This window comes from Borostomias antarcticus, assembly GCF_949987555.1.
Source record: "Borostomias antarcticus genome assembly, chromosome: 8".
Taxonomy (NCBI): Eukaryota; Metazoa; Chordata; class Actinopteri; order Stomiiformes; family Stomiidae; genus Borostomias; species Borostomias antarcticus.
The window spans coordinates 28,738,122-28,756,249 of record NC_140241.1 but is presented as its reverse complement, the minus strand read 5'-3'; the positions used below and the strand labels follow the sequence as shown (position 1 = coordinate 28,756,249).

At 51.1% G+C, this 18,128-nt stretch overlaps 1 protein-coding gene across 1 annotated transcript in view; it reads right to left on the bottom strand.

Annotated features, from left to right (window-relative positions):
* ptpn13 (protein tyrosine phosphatase non-receptor type 13) overlaps positions 1-18,128 on the bottom strand; it is a gene marked incomplete at both ends in the record, with an annotated part of 58,569 nt that overhangs the window by 1,402 nt on the left and 39,039 nt on the right. Inside the window, 25 exons of the mRNA XM_084442588.1 lie at positions 52-142; positions 1,099-1,247; positions 1,631-1,728; positions 1,847-1,902; positions 2,038-2,144; positions 2,558-2,647; positions 3,123-3,288; positions 3,450-3,605; positions 4,105-4,166; positions 4,465-4,550; positions 4,834-5,044; positions 6,179-6,350; positions 7,601-7,756; positions 9,210-9,318; positions 9,565-9,893; positions 10,608-10,706; positions 10,983-11,197; positions 11,779-11,850; positions 11,947-12,016; positions 12,125-12,210; positions 12,323-12,416; positions 13,437-13,565; positions 14,049-14,539; positions 15,070-15,201; positions 16,941-17,048. Of these exons, the coding sequence (XP_084298714.1) occupies positions 52-142; positions 1,099-1,247; positions 1,631-1,728; positions 1,847-1,902; positions 2,038-2,144; positions 2,558-2,647; positions 3,123-3,288; positions 3,450-3,605; positions 4,105-4,166; positions 4,465-4,550; positions 4,834-5,044; positions 6,179-6,350; positions 7,601-7,756; positions 9,210-9,318; positions 9,565-9,893; positions 10,608-10,706; positions 10,983-11,197; positions 11,779-11,850; positions 11,947-12,016; positions 12,125-12,210; positions 12,323-12,416; positions 13,437-13,565; positions 14,049-14,539; positions 15,070-15,201; positions 16,941-17,048 (3,534 nt within the window). The remainder of the gene's footprint in view (positions 1-51; positions 143-1,098; positions 1,248-1,630; positions 1,729-1,846; positions 1,903-2,037; positions 2,145-2,557; positions 2,648-3,122; positions 3,289-3,449; positions 3,606-4,104; positions 4,167-4,464; positions 4,551-4,833; positions 5,045-6,178; positions 6,351-7,600; positions 7,757-9,209; positions 9,319-9,564; positions 9,894-10,607; positions 10,707-10,982; positions 11,198-11,778; positions 11,851-11,946; positions 12,017-12,124; positions 12,211-12,322; positions 12,417-13,436; positions 13,566-14,048; positions 14,540-15,069; positions 15,202-16,940; positions 17,049-18,128) is intronic.

Here is an 18,128-nt window from a genome sequence, read left to right as displayed (position 1 = left end):
TGATCAATGCTAGCATCACATTCAGATGCTCAGTCTTTCTGCACCACTCACAGGGGACAATGTTCTTGTAGCGATTCTTCTTCTTGTTTTCCTTCGTCTGGCCAATCAGACAGTCATCCAGTGGCTGGAGATTCTGGAGATTCTGTTGGAAACAACAGAACAGCTCAGTGAACATCCTTCGATAAAAAACAAACAATGACACGGGTATGAATCTACTACAGTATCAAACTGCTGTTTCCTGATTAGTCAGCGTAAATTAGCCTGGAAGCCACACTTCATCGCGAAAGAAAAATAGTTTTCACGATCTGGACTTCCAGCCTCCCAGAATGATTTGAGTGGGCGGGAGTACTCGCCTTGACAGACAAGTCCTTCAGCCAACCAGTGTAACAAAACATAGATCAAACTTGTTTGCCAAATCAAGTTGGAAGAATGGCAAAAACATCTTTTCCACTGAGAAACTCTGCTAGTGCATACTCTTGTTCTACTTTGATTGCTGTTATTGAGTCTATTTCTGCACTAACTTCACTTATGGCTGTGTTTATTCTTCTAATGTTAACGTTAGCGCTCACACAGGGGGCGGAACAGCAGTTAAAATTCAGTCTGCTGCTTGGTGCCTCATTTCCTGGGAAGACTCAAATCGTTCTGGGCGATTGGGACATCCAGACTCTACGATGAAACTACTAACTTAGCCGGTAGACAAACATACTCCTGGAGCTTGCTCCATCGCCTTGTTGAGAGGGGTCGGGGAAGAATTTTTACAGCTCACTTATCTGGCCCCCGGGTGATTACTGTGTTTTTGCTTCCCTCTGGAATATGTAGAGAGTGGGTCGTATGCCCTCCTCCCTTGTTCTCTGTAAAGCGCATTGTGTTGCCTCTGGGTATGAAATGCGCTATACAAATAAAGCTTTGATTGATTGATTGATTGACTAACTATTTCTTTTTTGCGACGAGTCTGGCTTCCAGGCAGAGCGTAAATAACCAAGCTTAATGTATTCTAGTTCAAGACTTATAATGACACATGGTGTAAATACAACTGCTTCTGGCTGCGTGGAGGCAGGATGGAGATCCGTCCCGGGTGACAGAGTAACAGATCATCACCTCAAACTCCTGCAGGGGAACCTTCTGCTCCAGCAGTCCTCGAAGCATCCGGACCACCGTGTTGAGCTTGGACCCCGTGAACTGGCCATCGGGGACCACCTTCACCAGGGGCAGGGAGGTCAGCTCGTCCTCCGTGATGATCGGTCCATCTGGTGAGAAGACATGATGACGCAGCGGTTGGGTTAAAGAGACTGACCGATCTGCAATGAAAGTTTTTCCAGATGTTTTTACACTTTTGACACGAGTGTGAGGCCAGTAACCAGTCTAAAGATACAGTCATGATGGTACGATACACTCAGCTCACAATAAAATGCACTTCTCGATAACGCGGTCTTGATACGATATATAAACAAACCAAGATGAAAAATTGTGACTGAGTGACACCGGTCATGCACCCTCTAGTGTACAAATACAGTGAAACGGAAAAATGAAACGCAGCTGTAAGTAATCACAAATTACACAAGTTTACATTTTTCAGCACCACGATTTTATTTAAAAAAAACTGGCGTGCGCGGTGGGGGGCCGAGCTCACCGTCGGTGAACTTGGAGTTGATGTTCTCGATGGGAAGGTCGTCGCTGCCCCACGTGATCTCGTCCTCCTCCGGCTGCTCGGCGCCCATCTGCAGGTAACTGGTGGCGGCGGCGCGCGGTACACAACGACAACAACACAGGGATGAGTAAAACACGAGAACCTTTAGGGCCCCCTGGCGTCGCAACGCTCAGCTCTAGAGTTCTGTCCGCTCCTTACTTCTCGTTCAGCGGGTCGTCGACGCACTCCTCCTGCCATTCGGCTTTCCGCGAAGTCTGAAATAACACACGATGGAACAGCGGTTGTAGTTCACGGCGAAAAGCTGAGCGCTTAAGTTTTGACCCGTGTGCTGTGTGTGTATGGCGGATCGGTGAGCCGCAGTGTGTGTGTGTGTGTGTGTGTGTGTGTACCTCAGGAGAGTCCTCGGGCAGGGAGGAGCCATCACAGTCGGTGTCCTCAGACAGCTCAGCGCTCTGCTCCGCCTCTCTCCTCCCCTCCACGGAGCCTTCCTCATAGTCTTCTCACACAGGAGAACACACACACACACACACACACACACACACACACACACACAACGTCAACACACAACCACAGAGACAGGACTACAAACTGACTACAAATAAGTCTGCTACTACTGGTACGCAGGGGTGTAGTGGTGACTAAAGAAGTGGGTATACTCTGACTAAAGAAGTGGGTATAATACTATAGCAATATTTTTACATAAGTGGTGTTTAAAGAAGTGTGTATACTGTGGGTCCATAGACAAAGAAGTGGGTATACTCCGTATACCGCTGTATACCTCTGTAATACACCCTATATAATATATATGTAAAATACCCTCCACTACACCCTGCTGGAACGTGTTCGAAGTAATGTACATGACAAACACCCTGCAGTCTGAATACATATAGCAGGCGCAGAGCAGGCTACCTATGGGCGGTATGGCTGGGAGGCTGGTGGACTTGTGCTCTGCAGGGGGGCTACCCAGTCTGGTTTTCACTCCACTGTCCTCACTGACATCTGACAACGCAACAGGAAGTGGGTAAGACAGGAACAGGAAGTGGGTAAGACAGGAACAGGAAGTGGGTAAGACAGGAACAGGAAGTGGGTAAGACAGGAACAGGAAGTGGGTAAGACAGGTGGAACAGGAAGTGGGTAAGACAGGAACAGGAAGTGGGTAAGACAGGTGGAACAGGCTGAGGGAAAAAATCACTGTAGTCCCATAACTAACGAATGAAGGCTCCGTTTAATGGAATTATTATTTAAAGTGAAATGTGTACTCATCAACCAAGACCTGCCCGGAGGTACAGTAGGGTACAGTAGGGTACGGTACGTACAGTAGGGTACGGTAGGAGATGTGGTTTAAGTGGACAGCTGCTTACAGAGATGGGCAGTCGACCGCTTCAGTGTTGAAAATCAGCACCCTCGAAAGCCACACTTCATTTCAAGTACTTCGCTCAACCTAAACTGGACCTGACGGTCAGTCCTGCCTTACCCGCGTTGCCGTTGCACTTATCCGAGTTGATGGGGAGATAGGCCAGGTACGTGTTGGGGTTCTGGTCGGGCGGGCGGGACACGGCGAGGCGGACCAGGCCTTTGGCTTTGCGGATGGTGGTGACGGCCTTGGTGTGGGACACCCCCGTCATGAGCTCCTCGTTCACCTGCGGACGCGCAAACCTCAGCGTCGTCGCCAATGTCTCGCATCGGCCCCGGCGACTCCTGCTTCTAACCCCCCCCACCCCCATCCCCCCCACCCCCGCCGCCTACTGGCCATCGAGCGCCACTGCGGCATCATAGGATACCCCCCCGGGGTCTAACTCACCTTCAGTAGCCTGTCCCCCACTTGCAGCCGGTCGGAGGATTCTGCGACCCCGCCAGGGGTGATGGACTTGACAAAGATGCCCCTCTCCCCCCCGATGACTGAGAAGCCCAGGCCGCCGGACGCCGGCTTGTCCAGCTCCAGCTGAATGACCTCTTCCTGCAGGATCAGCACACAGCACCATTTAACACTACCAGCTGTCCTTACAACAGAGGTACAGCACAAGCTTGTCTAGGCTTCCGTGAGTGAAAAACGCCTTACACCGTGTCCTAACTACACGCGACGCGAGCTAGCGTCAGCGACAAAATGCGTTCCATTGCTTTGTTTTCTGCTGTTATGTCCTAACTGGACGCGAGCGACGCAGCGCGAAGCGGCGCAACGTTTTAACTGCCCTTTTGACGCTCGCCCTGTTCCTATTTTCCTCCTGTCGCTCGCGTTGACAGGCGTTCGTTCTTTAACTGTCTTCAGTTGGGAATATAGACAAGTGACGTAACAGAACAGGAAATTTAACGGTTTCAATTAGGACAGCAAGCATGCGATGTCGCGTTCTGTTGCTCGCGTCGCAAGCAGTTAGGACACGGTGTTAGGCGTAGGTCTATTGTCATAAATTTCCGTTTGCCTCAGCTAGTACTTGTGAGCATGTGGACAGGGCGTTTACCTCTAGAGGACACAGCGTGGACAGCGCTTCTGTACCTCTGCGGTCGCCCCCATGAAGATAACCTAACAACACAGGAGAGAGGCGGTGTCAAGTCACAGCCCGGGGTGTCATGTTAGGCACGTCCCCGCTGTGCTTACGACAGGGCACGTTTAGATGAGAGAGCATTGTTCAAATACAGCACATCTACAAATCCACCGGTTACATCAATAGTTCGTATCTACGCGCGGGTCTTTCATATCCGACAGCATTGTGTACGTTTGTTCATTTGGATTTATCTGCTCTTTCTTTGTGGATAGAGTTCATTAAAAGATCTACCGTCTGTCTCCATATGTGTTTTCTCATGTCTGATACTGTACACACCGTTCATGCTGGCGGGGACCTTTGGGCTGAGGTTGTTGTTGAGAAATGAAACACTTTTCTGCCCGGGGGAAACAGGCTGTCCATCCCTGTTGAAATGAGAGATGGAGGGGAGGAACACAGCTGTCAGCATAGACCAAGAACCAGAGTTCACGTGGCTTTGTTGAATAATTCACACCTTTATCTATCTATCTATCTATCTATCTATCTATCTATCTATCTATCTATCTATCTATCTATCTATCTATCTATCTATCTATCTATCTATCTATCTATCTATCTATTATCCGTTTAGCATTTCTTGCCGAATCCCAGAACTCCTGTTCCCTGTATCGTTTAATGCGACGCGGCCGTGCGTGCATGCGCGTTTACCTGGTGGCCTTCAGCGTGAGGTCTCGGAGGGAGAGCTCCAGCAGCCTGGTGCTCTCGCTGAGGGTCAGGTCCACGGTCGGAGCTCCGTTGATGTAGTGGATGAGGTCCAGCTGCCTCAGGCTACCCTCCACCGACGCCGCCGAGCCGGGCACCACGTCCTTGACGTACAGCACGCCGTACACGCTGTCGCTGCCCCCGTCCAGCAGCAGCCCTGGGAGGACAGGTCAGTCAGTCGAGACACCGAGGCCCGGCTAGTCCCGATTCGCCCGTCGAGCTGCGGTTCCCGGTACGGCCGAGTAGGTTCAATAAATTCGGTACCTACCGAGCCAGCGAAGCCAGGCAATGCAAACGGAGCACTTCCTGGTGTGGTAGTGAAACCTGAAGCTGACACACCCCATGTCATTTCCTCAGGAACAACAAGAGTCCTTCCCATGTGACGCGCAGGAGGCTTTGTTGACAGTGATCATTATCTGGGAGGCTGACGAGGCGAGACTGACACGGTAAGCTGATCCCATCTGCCTCAGGCTCGTACGGGAGGGCGTGCTGACTGTAGGGCCACGCTGGTCCGTCAGGGAACAGACAGGACGCGCACAGAACGCCGGCGCTGTCCGCTTTGATCCGTGCGCAGAATGTGGAGAACGCCGGTAGGGAATGTGGAGAACGCCGGTAGGGAATGTGGAGAACGCCGGTAGGGAATGTGGAGAACGCCGGTAGGGGATGTGGAGAACGCCGGTAGGGAATGTGGAGAACGCCGGTAGGGGATGTGGAGAACGCCGGTAGGGAATGTGGAGAACGCCGGTAGGGAATGTGGAGAACGCCGGTAGGGAATGTGGAGAACGCCGGTAGGGGATGTGGAGAACGCCGGTAGGGGATGTGGAGAACGCCGGTAGGGAATGTGGAGAACGCCGGTAGGGAATGTGGAGAACGCCGGTGCAGACTTGTGCAGACCATCGGCAAAATGGATAATTGCGTTTCTCGTCCGACGGCCAAAACACTCGACATTTGTTGTCGGAAATGAAGTCTCTAGATGACGGACGCGTGTGGATGCGTCATCTCTAACATCTGCCCCTCCCCCCCCCCCATCTCTATCGTCTGCCCCCCCCCACCATCTCTACCCACCATCTCTACCGTCTGCCCCCACCCCCACCCTCTCTAACATCTGCCCCCCCCCCCCCCCCATCTCTACCGTCTGCCCCCCCACCCCCACCCTCTCTAACATCTGCCCCCCCCCCCCCCCCCATCTCTACCGTCTGCCGACAAGGCTCCCCCCCCCCCCCAACCCCACCCCCACCCACGGATACGGACAAGCGAGACGGCCCGGTGTGGCCCCGGGGCGCGGCCTTACCCGATGTCTGGTCCGGGCACAGGAAGCAGATGTCGGGCAGCAGGTGGGCCTCTATGGGGGGCTTGGGCGGCTCCAGGACCCTCCCCACCACCAGGTCCACCACCCGGGGGGCGGCCCGCACCAGGTTCACCACCTCGGTGTGGCCCATGCTGGACACGTCGGTGGTGTTCACCTGGAAGGGGAGGAGCCTAGGGGGTTAGGTGGAGGGGACAGAGACGGAGGTCGAGTCCTGGTGAAACGTCAACGAGAAAACTAACGCGGCCAGACGGGAGGTGTTAAAGGTAATGGTAAATGGACTGCACTTAAATAGCGCTTTTCCACCTTAGAGGCACTCAAAGCGCTTTGCAATGGCCTCTCGTTCACCCATTCACACACATTCACACACCAATGGCGGTAGCTGCCATGCAAGGTGCTAACCTGCTCATTGGGAGCAATTTGGGGTTAGGTGTCTTGCTCAAGGACACTTCGACGTGTGGACAGGCGGAGCTGGGATTCGAACCACTGACCCTTCGATCATTGAACGACCCGCTCTACCAACTGAGCTACAGCCGCCCCACCACCAGTTGTTGCCTTTTCGAGTACACCGTGGTTATTCTGCTCCCACCCGTGTGCAGGCCTAACAAGCACCGATCCTGTACAGCCCCACGGCACGTTTTAACCAGCTGAAGGAAATGTAATCCAATGTTTGTCTGTGTCTATTCTTATAGTGCATACACAGTGGTGCGTGAGAGGAGCAGATATATAATGTTAATTATGTCCAGGAAAAAACACAGGCTGCTAAGCGTGTTAGCTAAGAAGCGGTAGGCTGGTAGCTGGTGGTTGTGTCAGGTAATTATCAGTTAAGGACCAGACACAGATCAAATCAAATAAAAAAGACTTAGTCAACGACGCCCTCTAGAGGCCATCTGACGAAACGCATTACCTCACTAAGCGACACCTTAAAGTGTCACTTACATTACAGTCATTTAGCAGACGCTTTTATCCAAAGCGACTTACAACAATTAATTTAACGTAGGTAGTCAGTGTACTACTAGTCACCAGAACTCACAAGTGCATCTCCTTTCTAAACAAGTGACTAAGAACATAATCTAGTGCTGAAGCCAAAGTGCAAGAGTAGTGAAATATAAATGTGTCTAGCGTTACCTGACCTCCTGACCTCCTGACCTGACATTGGCTTGTGATGGAACACCAGGGTTTGGTTTGTCAAGTGGGGGGAATTTAGGACATGTGTGCTTTTAGAGCTTTAGAAGAGAATGTGTGTTTCTCCAGGAATTATACAGTATCATACTGAGTATGGTAATGCTGTCCCTTTGAGAGTTAGTATCTGTCCAGGAAGTATACTGTGCATGATTCCTCTGTTCTCTTGAACATGCAGTGTTACAGTAAACGTCAGGGTCTGTCCGGTAAGTATACCGTACGTACCGTGATCATTCTGTCGCCCGCCCTCAGCCGGCCATCTCCCTTGGCTGGGTCCTGGATGATGTCGTGGATGTAGCAGCCCAGGTCATTTCCTTTGGTCAGCGTGAAGCCCAGACTTCCTTTCTCAGACTTGACCAGAGACACTTTAAGCTCCACGTCCTGAGGGACAAGCAAACACCGTCGCCGTCAACAAACTGGGCTAAATATCAGCTAACTGGCTAATATAAGCTAACTAAGCTAACTTAAGAGTACCAAACTACAGGGGTAAACAGGCTAGCGGGCTAGCCGTTACCTTAATCATCACTATATGAACATCCCAGTTGGACAAACATTTAGAATTGAATTGACATGAGCACAATAGCACTGTTTGACTGGTAACACCAGTGCAGAGCAACCAGGAGAGCCAGAGTGTCAGCTCCCCTCTGGAGAACATGGAGGCGGCCATGTATCTGCAACAATTACTCAGTTTTTTGCTGCATTGAATTGGGCCTGTGTGCCTAAAACAACTCAAATAACAGCACAGTAAGAGTTGCTTATGTGAACGTGAGGTGTGTGTGTGTGTGTGTGTGTGTGTGTGCAGATGCAGGCAGGTCACAGAAAGTACAAAACAGATAGGACCAAGAAACAGAAATGGCTTAGGGAAGATGTGGCAGACAGAAAGCAAAGTTTGAGGAGTACCACGGATAAGTTGTATGAAAAGAAAGGCAAAGATGCCCAGAGGTATGTGGAAACAGAGAGGCGATAACGAAGAGATGCTTCCCTGTATCTGCTGCAGATGTCGTAGCAAATTAGTTAACACACACACACACACACACAGACATACAACAGTCCACTTCCGGCCTTAGGCCTGGGTCCAGTACCCCCTTCCCCTCACCCTACCCCGGGTCCGTATCCTCTTCCTACCCCAACCCTACCCCTGACCCCTGCCTCTACCTGGACCCAGGCACACTCACACACACACTGACATACACCAGTCCTGGGCTCAGATCCCCTTCCCCTCACCCTAACCCGGGTCCGTATCCTTTTCCTACCCCATCCCTACCCCAAACCCCTGCCTCTATCTGGGCCCAGGCACATTTATGCACACACAGACATACACCAATGTTTTGCCATGTCTCTCCTATGATGTTATTAGCCTCTCTTACTCTGAAAATGTAATTTAATGTTATTTATTGCTCTATAAATGTTCTTAGCCGGTAGACAAACATACTCCAGGAGCTTGCTCGATCGCCTCGTTGAGAGGGGTCAGGGAAGAATTTTTACAGCTCACTTATCTGGCCCTCGGGTGATTACTGTTTTTTTTGCTTCCCTCTGGAATATGTAGGGGTGGGATGTCTGCCCACCTCCCTTGTTCTCTGTAAAGCGCATTGTGTTGCCTCTGGGTATGAAATGCGCTATATAAATAAAGCTTTGATTGATTGATTGATGCTCCTAATTCACCAAGAGCCATGCGTTTTCCCCACACCCCAAAAGGTGTTTACTTGCTAGTACAAAGGGGAACTGTCTGTCCCAAATGTATGTTTGCGTTTTGACCCTCCAGTTCTCTGGCGATTGGACGACCTGCAAGCTTGTGTTAAAATCACCCAAACTAGACTCCCTCCCCAGCACTTACGTGCACAAACTCCTCCAGGTCCGGCCCGTTGTCTGGCAGGGTGAGGTTGAGGGGCACGGGCAGCGGGGGGGGCAGGGGGTCGGGGCTGGGCGCGGCGGCGGCGGTGGGGGGGGTGGGGGCGGAGATCACGGGCTGGGGGGCGGGGCCCTCCTGGTCAGCGGTCTGGGGGGAGGAGGGACGCCTGCGGAGAGATCCAGAAGAGAGGGTGACATCCTCAGCCCGCACACACACACACACACACACACACACACACACACACACACACACACACACACACACACACACACACACACACACACACACACACACACACACACACACACACACACCCGCCCTCCTCCGGCGCGGAACTTACCTCCGGCCCAGGTCCGACCTGCTCAGAGACAGGCTGGGGGAGTAGTAGGCCGAGCGGACCGAGTCGTCCAGCTGGGAGGGGCTGTGGTACGGGCCGGGGGTCCGGTAGACGCTGCGGTCCCAGGCCTGTCTGCCCTGCTCCAGGGCGGAGGGGCTGAAGGCCTCCTCCACCTCCTCGTCCTCGTTGGTGCTGTCGCTGTAGCTGTCCCGGCGGCCGGGGCTCTTGAGCAGCAGTCTTTCCAGGGCCTCCTCCACGGGGCCCGGGGCCCGCTTGGCATCGCCGGGGTCCGACTGGGCCGCCGGCACCTTCCGAGGGGACGACATGGGGGTCTGAGGAGTCGGGGGAGGGGGACAACACGCTGTTAGCACCGACAGCAGAGCAGAGGGGTGTTCCTACACCCCAGCCTGGACCAGTGACATGTTCCACCTCCGTCAGTCACATGGTTACCAAAGGGACATAAAAAGACGAGTGAAAACACATGAACACATTCTATCTACTGCAACACACACGGGAGAATAGTGACGCTAGTATTCCATAGAATACGTGCTGTTTTTTTTACTTTGATTAATTTGACTAAAGTCATCGAGGATGAAGTTAAAAACCTGTTTCCATTGTGGTCCTCTCACAGTCAGATGGAACAGCAAGCTGGCGGTGTATGATTAAACTGACAGCACTAAAAGAGCTATGACAACTGAGTGGCGTGTAAAAAGCGTGTAATAATAATGCCCCAAAAATGCGTTGTAATTTTGGTAATGTCGGTCGAATTCGTTGTTGGTACAGCATGGGAAGCCATCAGTATACTTAAGCTCGCGCGGCAATCAAAATACAAATTATCTGTCAGCACCCCCCCCCCCCCCCACCACCCCCTCCCTGTCAACATCTCGCCGCGCAAGGTGCCCTAATTTTTCCACTGAGCACCTGCCCCCCAAAATGTCTGTGCACGCCACTGAGCACGAGCCCCGTGTGACATATCCGACGCCTCCCTTCCCTTTATATTCCTCCACGGTGACCAGGAAGTGTTCTGTGTTGTCGTCGGGCCTCACCAGAGCCGAGGTGTCCATCTCGGGGAGGAGCCCTTGTTTCGGTCTGCAGAGCAGCAGAGCCACCTCCTGTCCCGTCCCCCGCAGCGCAGAGATCACCTCCTACCATAGAGGAGAGGGAGAGGGGTCGTCACGGGAGACGAATCAGGTGCACTCGAAGTTTGAGAGCTAATGTATGTTGGCGTGGTACCGGGAGGGGGGGGGGTTTACAGAGATGAAAACCCTGTGTGTCAGGCAGACGTGGGGGGGGTGGGGGGTCACGGGAGACGAATCAGGTGCACTCGAAGTTTGAGAGCTAATGTATGTTAGCATAGTACCGGGGGGGGGGGGGGGGGGGGGTTTACAGAGATGAAAACCCTGTGTGTCAGGAGGACGTACGTGTTGAGAGAGGCCTTTCAGGGAGGTGTGGTTGACGCGGAGGATGACGTCGCCCACGCTGATGAGGCCGCTCTCGGCCGCCGGCTGGCCGGGGAACAGCTTCTTGACGCGGACCATGCTGGCGCCGGGCCGCTCGCTGGGGAGGTGCTCCTCTCGGCTGAAGCTGAAACCCAGACCCGACGAGTTCTTCAGCAGGCCCACCTCAAACACGTTGTCTGGGGAGACGACACCAGCGCACGCACGCACACACGCACACACGCACACACACACACGCACACGCACACACACACATATTAAACACCATATAGAAGTTAATGGTGGAAGGCATTGATTCGGTCTGGGTATTGGCAAGGACCTCACAATATGATACGTATCACGATATTGTAGATGGGTTACGATATGACTATCACAATACATTGCGATTCGATACATATTGTCATACATTGCAATACTCTACATAATTAAAAAATAATTTAAGGAGATTTAAAATCTGTTTAAAACATGAATAATGTATCAATTGTTGAATTATATTGTTCATTTTGTGTACTGTAGACCTATACTGTATATACAGTATATGTTCTCTGTCATGTTCTGTATATTTTCCTTGTGCTAAAAAAAGTTTAATGTATCGATAAGGGGCTGGAAAATCAATACATTATTGCGGGAAAATATTTGGATGTATCGATGTGCCTAGTATTGATAATGTGTGTGTGCATGTGTGTGTGTGTGTGTGTGTGTGTACCATCTCCCAAGTCCAGCCTTGAGGATTATTACATTGTTTTAACAGTGTGCTCACCATCGCTGATGAAGCTGTACTCTGGCTGGGGTTTGGGCTCTGGAGTCTGCGGGGTCTGGTTCTGGTTCTGGGTCTGGTTCTGGGTCTGGGTCTGGTTCTGGGTCTGGTTCTGGGTCTGGTTCTGGTTCTGGGTCTGTGTCTGCTCGTTGGGCCTGCAGGTTGTGGTACACTGTGGGGTCAGGGGGGCATGTACGCTGGCCACCGGCAGCTGACCCTTCTCTAGGAGCAGGTGAACCATCTGAGGGGTAGAAAGAGGAGGAGGGGGGGTCAAATCAGTCGGCGGTTGCCCCGTGTCACGCTGCCAGCGCAGGAAGGAGTCGGACAACCATGGCGAGCAGCGACTGACCTGCCCTGTGTCCCTAAGCGTCTCCACGGCCTGTCTGTGCGTGGCTCCCTCCAGACTCCGCCCATTCACCGCCACCACGCGGTCACCTGGGAACAGCACAGGCGTTAATGATGACGACGACGACGCCGCCGAAGGCGGTCCCCGTCGAGCGCCGCGTGCATCAATCGGCCGCGCGGAGCGCTCCCGGACGCCGCTCACCTTTCTGGATCCTTCCGTCCAGTTCCGCGGCTCCTTTGGGGATGATGGCCTTCACGTAGACGCCCCCGTGCCTCACGCTGGTGTTGACTCCGCCCTGGGGGGGGCACAGCTCGGTTAGTCGTCCGCCATCGTTACACGGAGCGGGATTCTTATTGTGTCGGGGGGGGGGGAGGATGGAGGTGACTGATCATATGGTGGGTTACTGGGGTGTGTGAATGACTACAGGGTTAGAGTGAAACTATCAGGCACAAATCTAGTCGGTGATCATTACTTTCCGATTCTGTGATTACGTGTTGAGTTCATGTAAGTCCATGTAAGATTGTATGATTTAGGTGAAAGGCTAGAACAAGTAAAAAAAAAAAAACAGTCACTTCTCCAACCCCTGACCACCCCACTGCGTAACCCCTGACCACCCCACTGCGTAACCCCTGACCACCTCACTGCGTAACCCCTGACCACCCCACTGCGTCCTCCATTATCACCAGATTCAACACCAAGAATTCAGTTTCAAAATGACATTGACCGACAGCCCAATCACTGAGAAAAGGAAGGACAGTGACGCCCAAACATCGTCTGGGAAGCTCAGAGAGACCATGTGATTGAACACACAAAAGCATGCAGCCAATCAAGGATGATGCAGAGGAATCACTCCCGAAATCAGAGGGGGATCGGCCGGGTCGCGCCGGGCCGAGCGGCTCCGGTGTTCGGTAAACGGGCGTGAGCAGGAGTGCAAAACAAATCCACCCCGATCCGCCGACCGACGTTTCAACGGCGTGCCGGACCCCGACGGGGGGGGATCTCGAGGCTAGAGTCGACCCGCTGCGGCTAACTGCTCTACGTTACCGTGCGCCGTTCCTCGTCCGTTCGTAAATAGAATCCCTGATGGGGGGGGGACGAAAAACAAAAACGGCATGCAAAGAGGGAGCCGGCGTACGATCCCGCGCGAAGCCAAGCAGAGGGCGCGGCTTTGGGTCAGAACGGGGGGGGGGGGGGGGGGGCGGGGAGAGACGCACACCCACACACACACACATACGAGAGTAATGAGATGAGGAGGGGAGAGGGGGCGGGTGGGGGGGAAAACAAAAGAGAGATTGGAAACCTTTCCGAACAGTACCGTGACACTTATGCCCAGGTTGCTGTCCTTTTTGGACAACTCAACGTCAAATAGCTCTCCAGGCTGGAGACTATTGACCCCTGGGGCATTACCACTTAATTTTCCCATGATGCAGTGGGGAGATAGCTCCTGCAAACAGAGAACACACACGGCAGTGAATGTACCGTTGTTAACAGGCAAGAGACGTGCAGAGAGAGGGGGGGACAACGCAGGGAGGAGGAGGAGGAGGGAGGGAGGGCGTAGAGAGAGAGAGAGAGAGAGAGAGAGAGAGAGAGAGAGAGAGAGAGAGACATGCAGCATACGCAATGACACTGAGACATTAACAAGCGATTAGTTAGTCATAGACAGTCAAGCGTTTTTGAGACGTGACTCTGTAGCGATGCAGACTAGACTAGAGTGCGTTTGGGGACAGACGCATATATATGCCACGTCCTTTCAGGGTTCCGTCAGGGCGTTTTTCCGTTAAGACGACATCTCTTAAACATCGCCCGGTACCAACAGCGGCTGTGAACTCGGAAGCCTGCCGACACAATACGTGTCCTGTATCATTTTTTTTCCCCCACATACTAAAAACTCCCCCGCTGTGATGGAGATGGTACGTTCCGGCCCTACCTTTCTAAGCCTGAGTTTCTCCTGGCTACTAGAGTACGTCTCCTCGTCCATGTCAGAGTCTCCTCTGTCCGAGTACTCCGGGTCTTTGGGGACGTCGGGGACCTTGGCTTTCCTGGTTTTGGGCGGCAGGGCCGGCGGGCAGGTCTCCGGCGCCGGGGGCGCGGCGTCCGGGCGGTGGGGAGACGCCGGGATTGCGGCAGCGGCACCGTCGGCAGGCGGGTGGCGGTGGACGCCGTTAACGGGCACTTGCTGCTGTTGCTGCTGCGGCGCCACGCCGGCGGCGTCGGACCCGGAGTCCTGGGAGCGGAGGCTGCCGCCGCTACGCCGGGGCGGGGACGCCGAGGGGGGCGTGGCCACGCCGGGAAGAGGCGGGCTGGGGCTTCCTGTTTCCGCCTGCTCTTCAGAGGACGACTCAAAGTCCAGGTCCTGTCTCTGGCCAGCGGACGCCACGGGGGACTTGCTCTGATAGGGGACAAATCCTGATGGAGACTCTGCCAGAGAAAGAAGAAAGGGAGGCGTTTACCAGATGCTGTAGTGTAGGGCTGGGTATCGAGTCCAATTTCAAGAATCGATTCGATTCCGATTCACAAGGTTCAGAATCGATTATCACGATTCAATTCGATTCGATTCAATATCGATTCGGTTAGTGTTACTAAAAACTTTTTTTTTTTTAGCTGTAACCTTAATTACATGACTGCCAAGTTATGCAACACATCAATACTAGGGCTGGGTATCAATACTGATTTCCAAAAATGAATGAATGAATGAATCATTGAATGAATGAATGATCTATTCATTCCTTAATTTATTAATTCATTCATTAAATAAAAGATCGATTTTGGGATTCATGAATCGATTCTGAATCATTTGATTCAGAATCGATTCAGAATTGATGAATTGATTTCTTAAACCCAGCCCTACTGTAGTATAATATTGAGTTGAAGACTAGATTGAGAGATGATCCATTTTAGGCATCACCCCCGAACGAGGATGGGAATTGAGCCCTGGTCCCCCAACACACCGGCGTACAGACGCTCCTTGGGCTGGGAGACCACCAGGGTGACATCATCCGGCGCGTTCTGCAGCACCTGGATGGCGGCGGCGTGAGGGAGGCCCTCCAGGTTCACCTCGTTCACAGAGATCAGACGGTCACCTGACACACACACGCACGCACACACACGCACGCACACACACGCGCGCGCACACACATACACACACACAAGGCTGTCAATCACGTCAGAAAACCTTGTGGATCTCTGACCGGCTGCTGAAGACCATCACATAATGAGGGCAACTTGACCTGCAGGCATCGGCTCCAGCCTGAATGGACACACCTGATTCACCACTGACCAGCCGATCATTTCCCTCTGGGGTGTATTAGTTAGGCCTAGCCTGGTAACCCAGACGCATCACCGTTTTTTTTTTTTTTACATTTTCACTATGAGTCTGGACTTTCAGCCCAGAGCGATTTCAGTTTTCCCAGAAAATGGGGCACCAATCAGGAGACTGCATTTTAACTGCTGTTCCGCCCCCAGTCCCTGATTGGTTCCTAGATGATGACGAGAAATACAGGAGTACGCTGTTACAGTAATGGCAGCTGCCGAAGCAACGAGCGTTAACGTTAACATTAGAGGAATAAACACAGCCATAAGTGAAGTTATTGCAGAAATAGACTCGAGAAGAACAACAAGAGCATGCGCTATAGGGGTGTAACGATACACTAATCTCACGATACGATACACGATATTGGGTTGATGATAACAATACGATATGATACACTAAGGGCAGGTGTGAAGCGTTGCAGTAGAGTTGCTGTTCACACCAATAGTGCATTTCTCCACATCGCTACTCCACTACACTTTGTGAATTTAGAGCTTAACTGTTGTAATATCATGGAGAGGCCTAGAGACAAAAGACGTGTTTGTTACCAGCATTGTGTAGCCAGTGTTCACTGATATACAATAAACATATCACAATATTGTTTTCACCTTGACGATACGTATTGTGACGTTTCTGTATCGCGATATGTTGTGGCATGATATATTGTTACACCCCTAATGCACTAGCAGTGTTTCTAATCTGAAAATAAGTTGTTGCTGTTCTTCCGACTGGATAGGGTTAGAAAAGTTTGCTCTATGTTTTGTTACGCTGATTGGCTGAAGGAGTTCGTCTGTCAAGGCAAGTCTAGACTATAGTAAAAACGTTTAAAAAATGTGCGATGAACCTGGTTTATCATGTTATGCCTGGGTTGGAATGCAAACTCCATACCAAGAATCTCTCTAACCATCACTCCTAGTTGTATTTGGATTTTTTCGCCTATCCTGGATTCCCCGACCCGTACGTGAACTTGACATAACACTGATGTGACCTTAAAGTCGCACTGAAATGAAAAAGCATTCTGTCCCATTTTGGTTCACATAATTGGTCAGTGTTCACCTATTCAACGATGTATGCCAAAAAATTAAAAAATTCTACTTTTGTTGTAATCTTATATCAAAGTATATAATTTCTTACTTCCTGGAAAACGGTAGGTCACGTGCAATGACGTCAACAGGTACCTTAGATTTTAGGCCAATAATCTCACAACATCCACCCGTCAATCAACGCTATCCTTCTATCGAATCTGTCAAAAGTTCTTAAAATCCGTCCACTTGTCAATGTTCCAATCGAATTCCTCTAAACGCATGTCCCACCCTCATAGCTTGTTTGCGTCGGAAATACGTCAAACTACGGAAGTTAGATGATCTCAAACGTCCGTTTCTGTGCGATTTTAACTGATATGAAATGATATAGCATGTCAAAAGCTACACACAATCTACAATAAACAGAGCTGGTAGCAGCAGGATGCTACGGTGTTGGGGGCGCGTTAATCCCTCTCGTCCCTCCACAGACCTGGCTTGAGGCTGCCGTTGACATCAGCCGGCCCCCCAGGGGTGACAGAGCTGATGATGGTGCCCAGGTCCACACGGCCTGAGTTCTCCCCCCCCACGATCTGGAAGCCTGCACACGGACAGTCACACAAACATTTGAATACTTTATTTGGTTCCACAAATTATGTTTAAAAGCCGATCTTAGTGTGGCAACAAGGGACATGTGTACCAAAAGTGTACATCTTATCTCCCAACTGCAATAACAATGGCAGTTACAACGGGTGTACACACACACACACACACACACACACACACACACACACACACACACACAGACACACAGACAGATATAGATATAGAGTTTACTGTACAGTATATTTCCACAGAGCTACAGTACTGTGCAAAAAAGTCCTATTTCAAAGAAAATAATGTTTAAAGCTATTTATCTGGGCAGTAAAGGTTTATTTGCTTTTAAAACACTATAATAAAACAAATAAGCATTAATACAAAAAAGCAATACTGTAGAAATATCTTAAAAACAAATCAAAACCAACAGTAACTGTCCATGGTGTAGGTTGGCAGTCTGGAGAGAATCTCTGTGAATTCAAAATAAACCTTTATTGAATCATGGAGCAAAATATGAATTTCTTGTTTTTAAAAGAAGTTGGTATTTTGTGTGGCCTCCCTTAGAACACAAAATTCACTTTGGTACACTGCTGTCATTTTACTAGTCCTGTGGTAAATGCTTCCCAAGCTTCTTGCAGGATTACATATGTTATTATTATTAAAATGTATTTGCATTGACTGTAATGTTATATGTTGTTTTTTATGAGCAAATAAACACTTAAAGGGCAATGCTCGTTTTTGACAACCTGGACCTTATTTACGACATATTATAAGACGTTTGACCCACCGAGATCACTTTGGTGTAGTTCGGAGGCATGTAGAAGAAATTTAAAATCCAGCGCGAGCCAGTATATCCATGTAATGACGGTGGACGGGGCAACGAGAATGCAGTTTCTCAAAATCTATTTTCGGCCGCTAAACGGTTGTTTTCATCAATCAGATTGGATGAATCGACAGTTGAGATTCCGCAACGCGAGGCATTGTAGTGGTTTTCAAATACGGGGTCTTTAGCCTCTGTAATATGATCTTTACACGCCTCTCCCCCACTTGCTCCAGCACGCATGCGCACAGGCCAGCGCGCAGA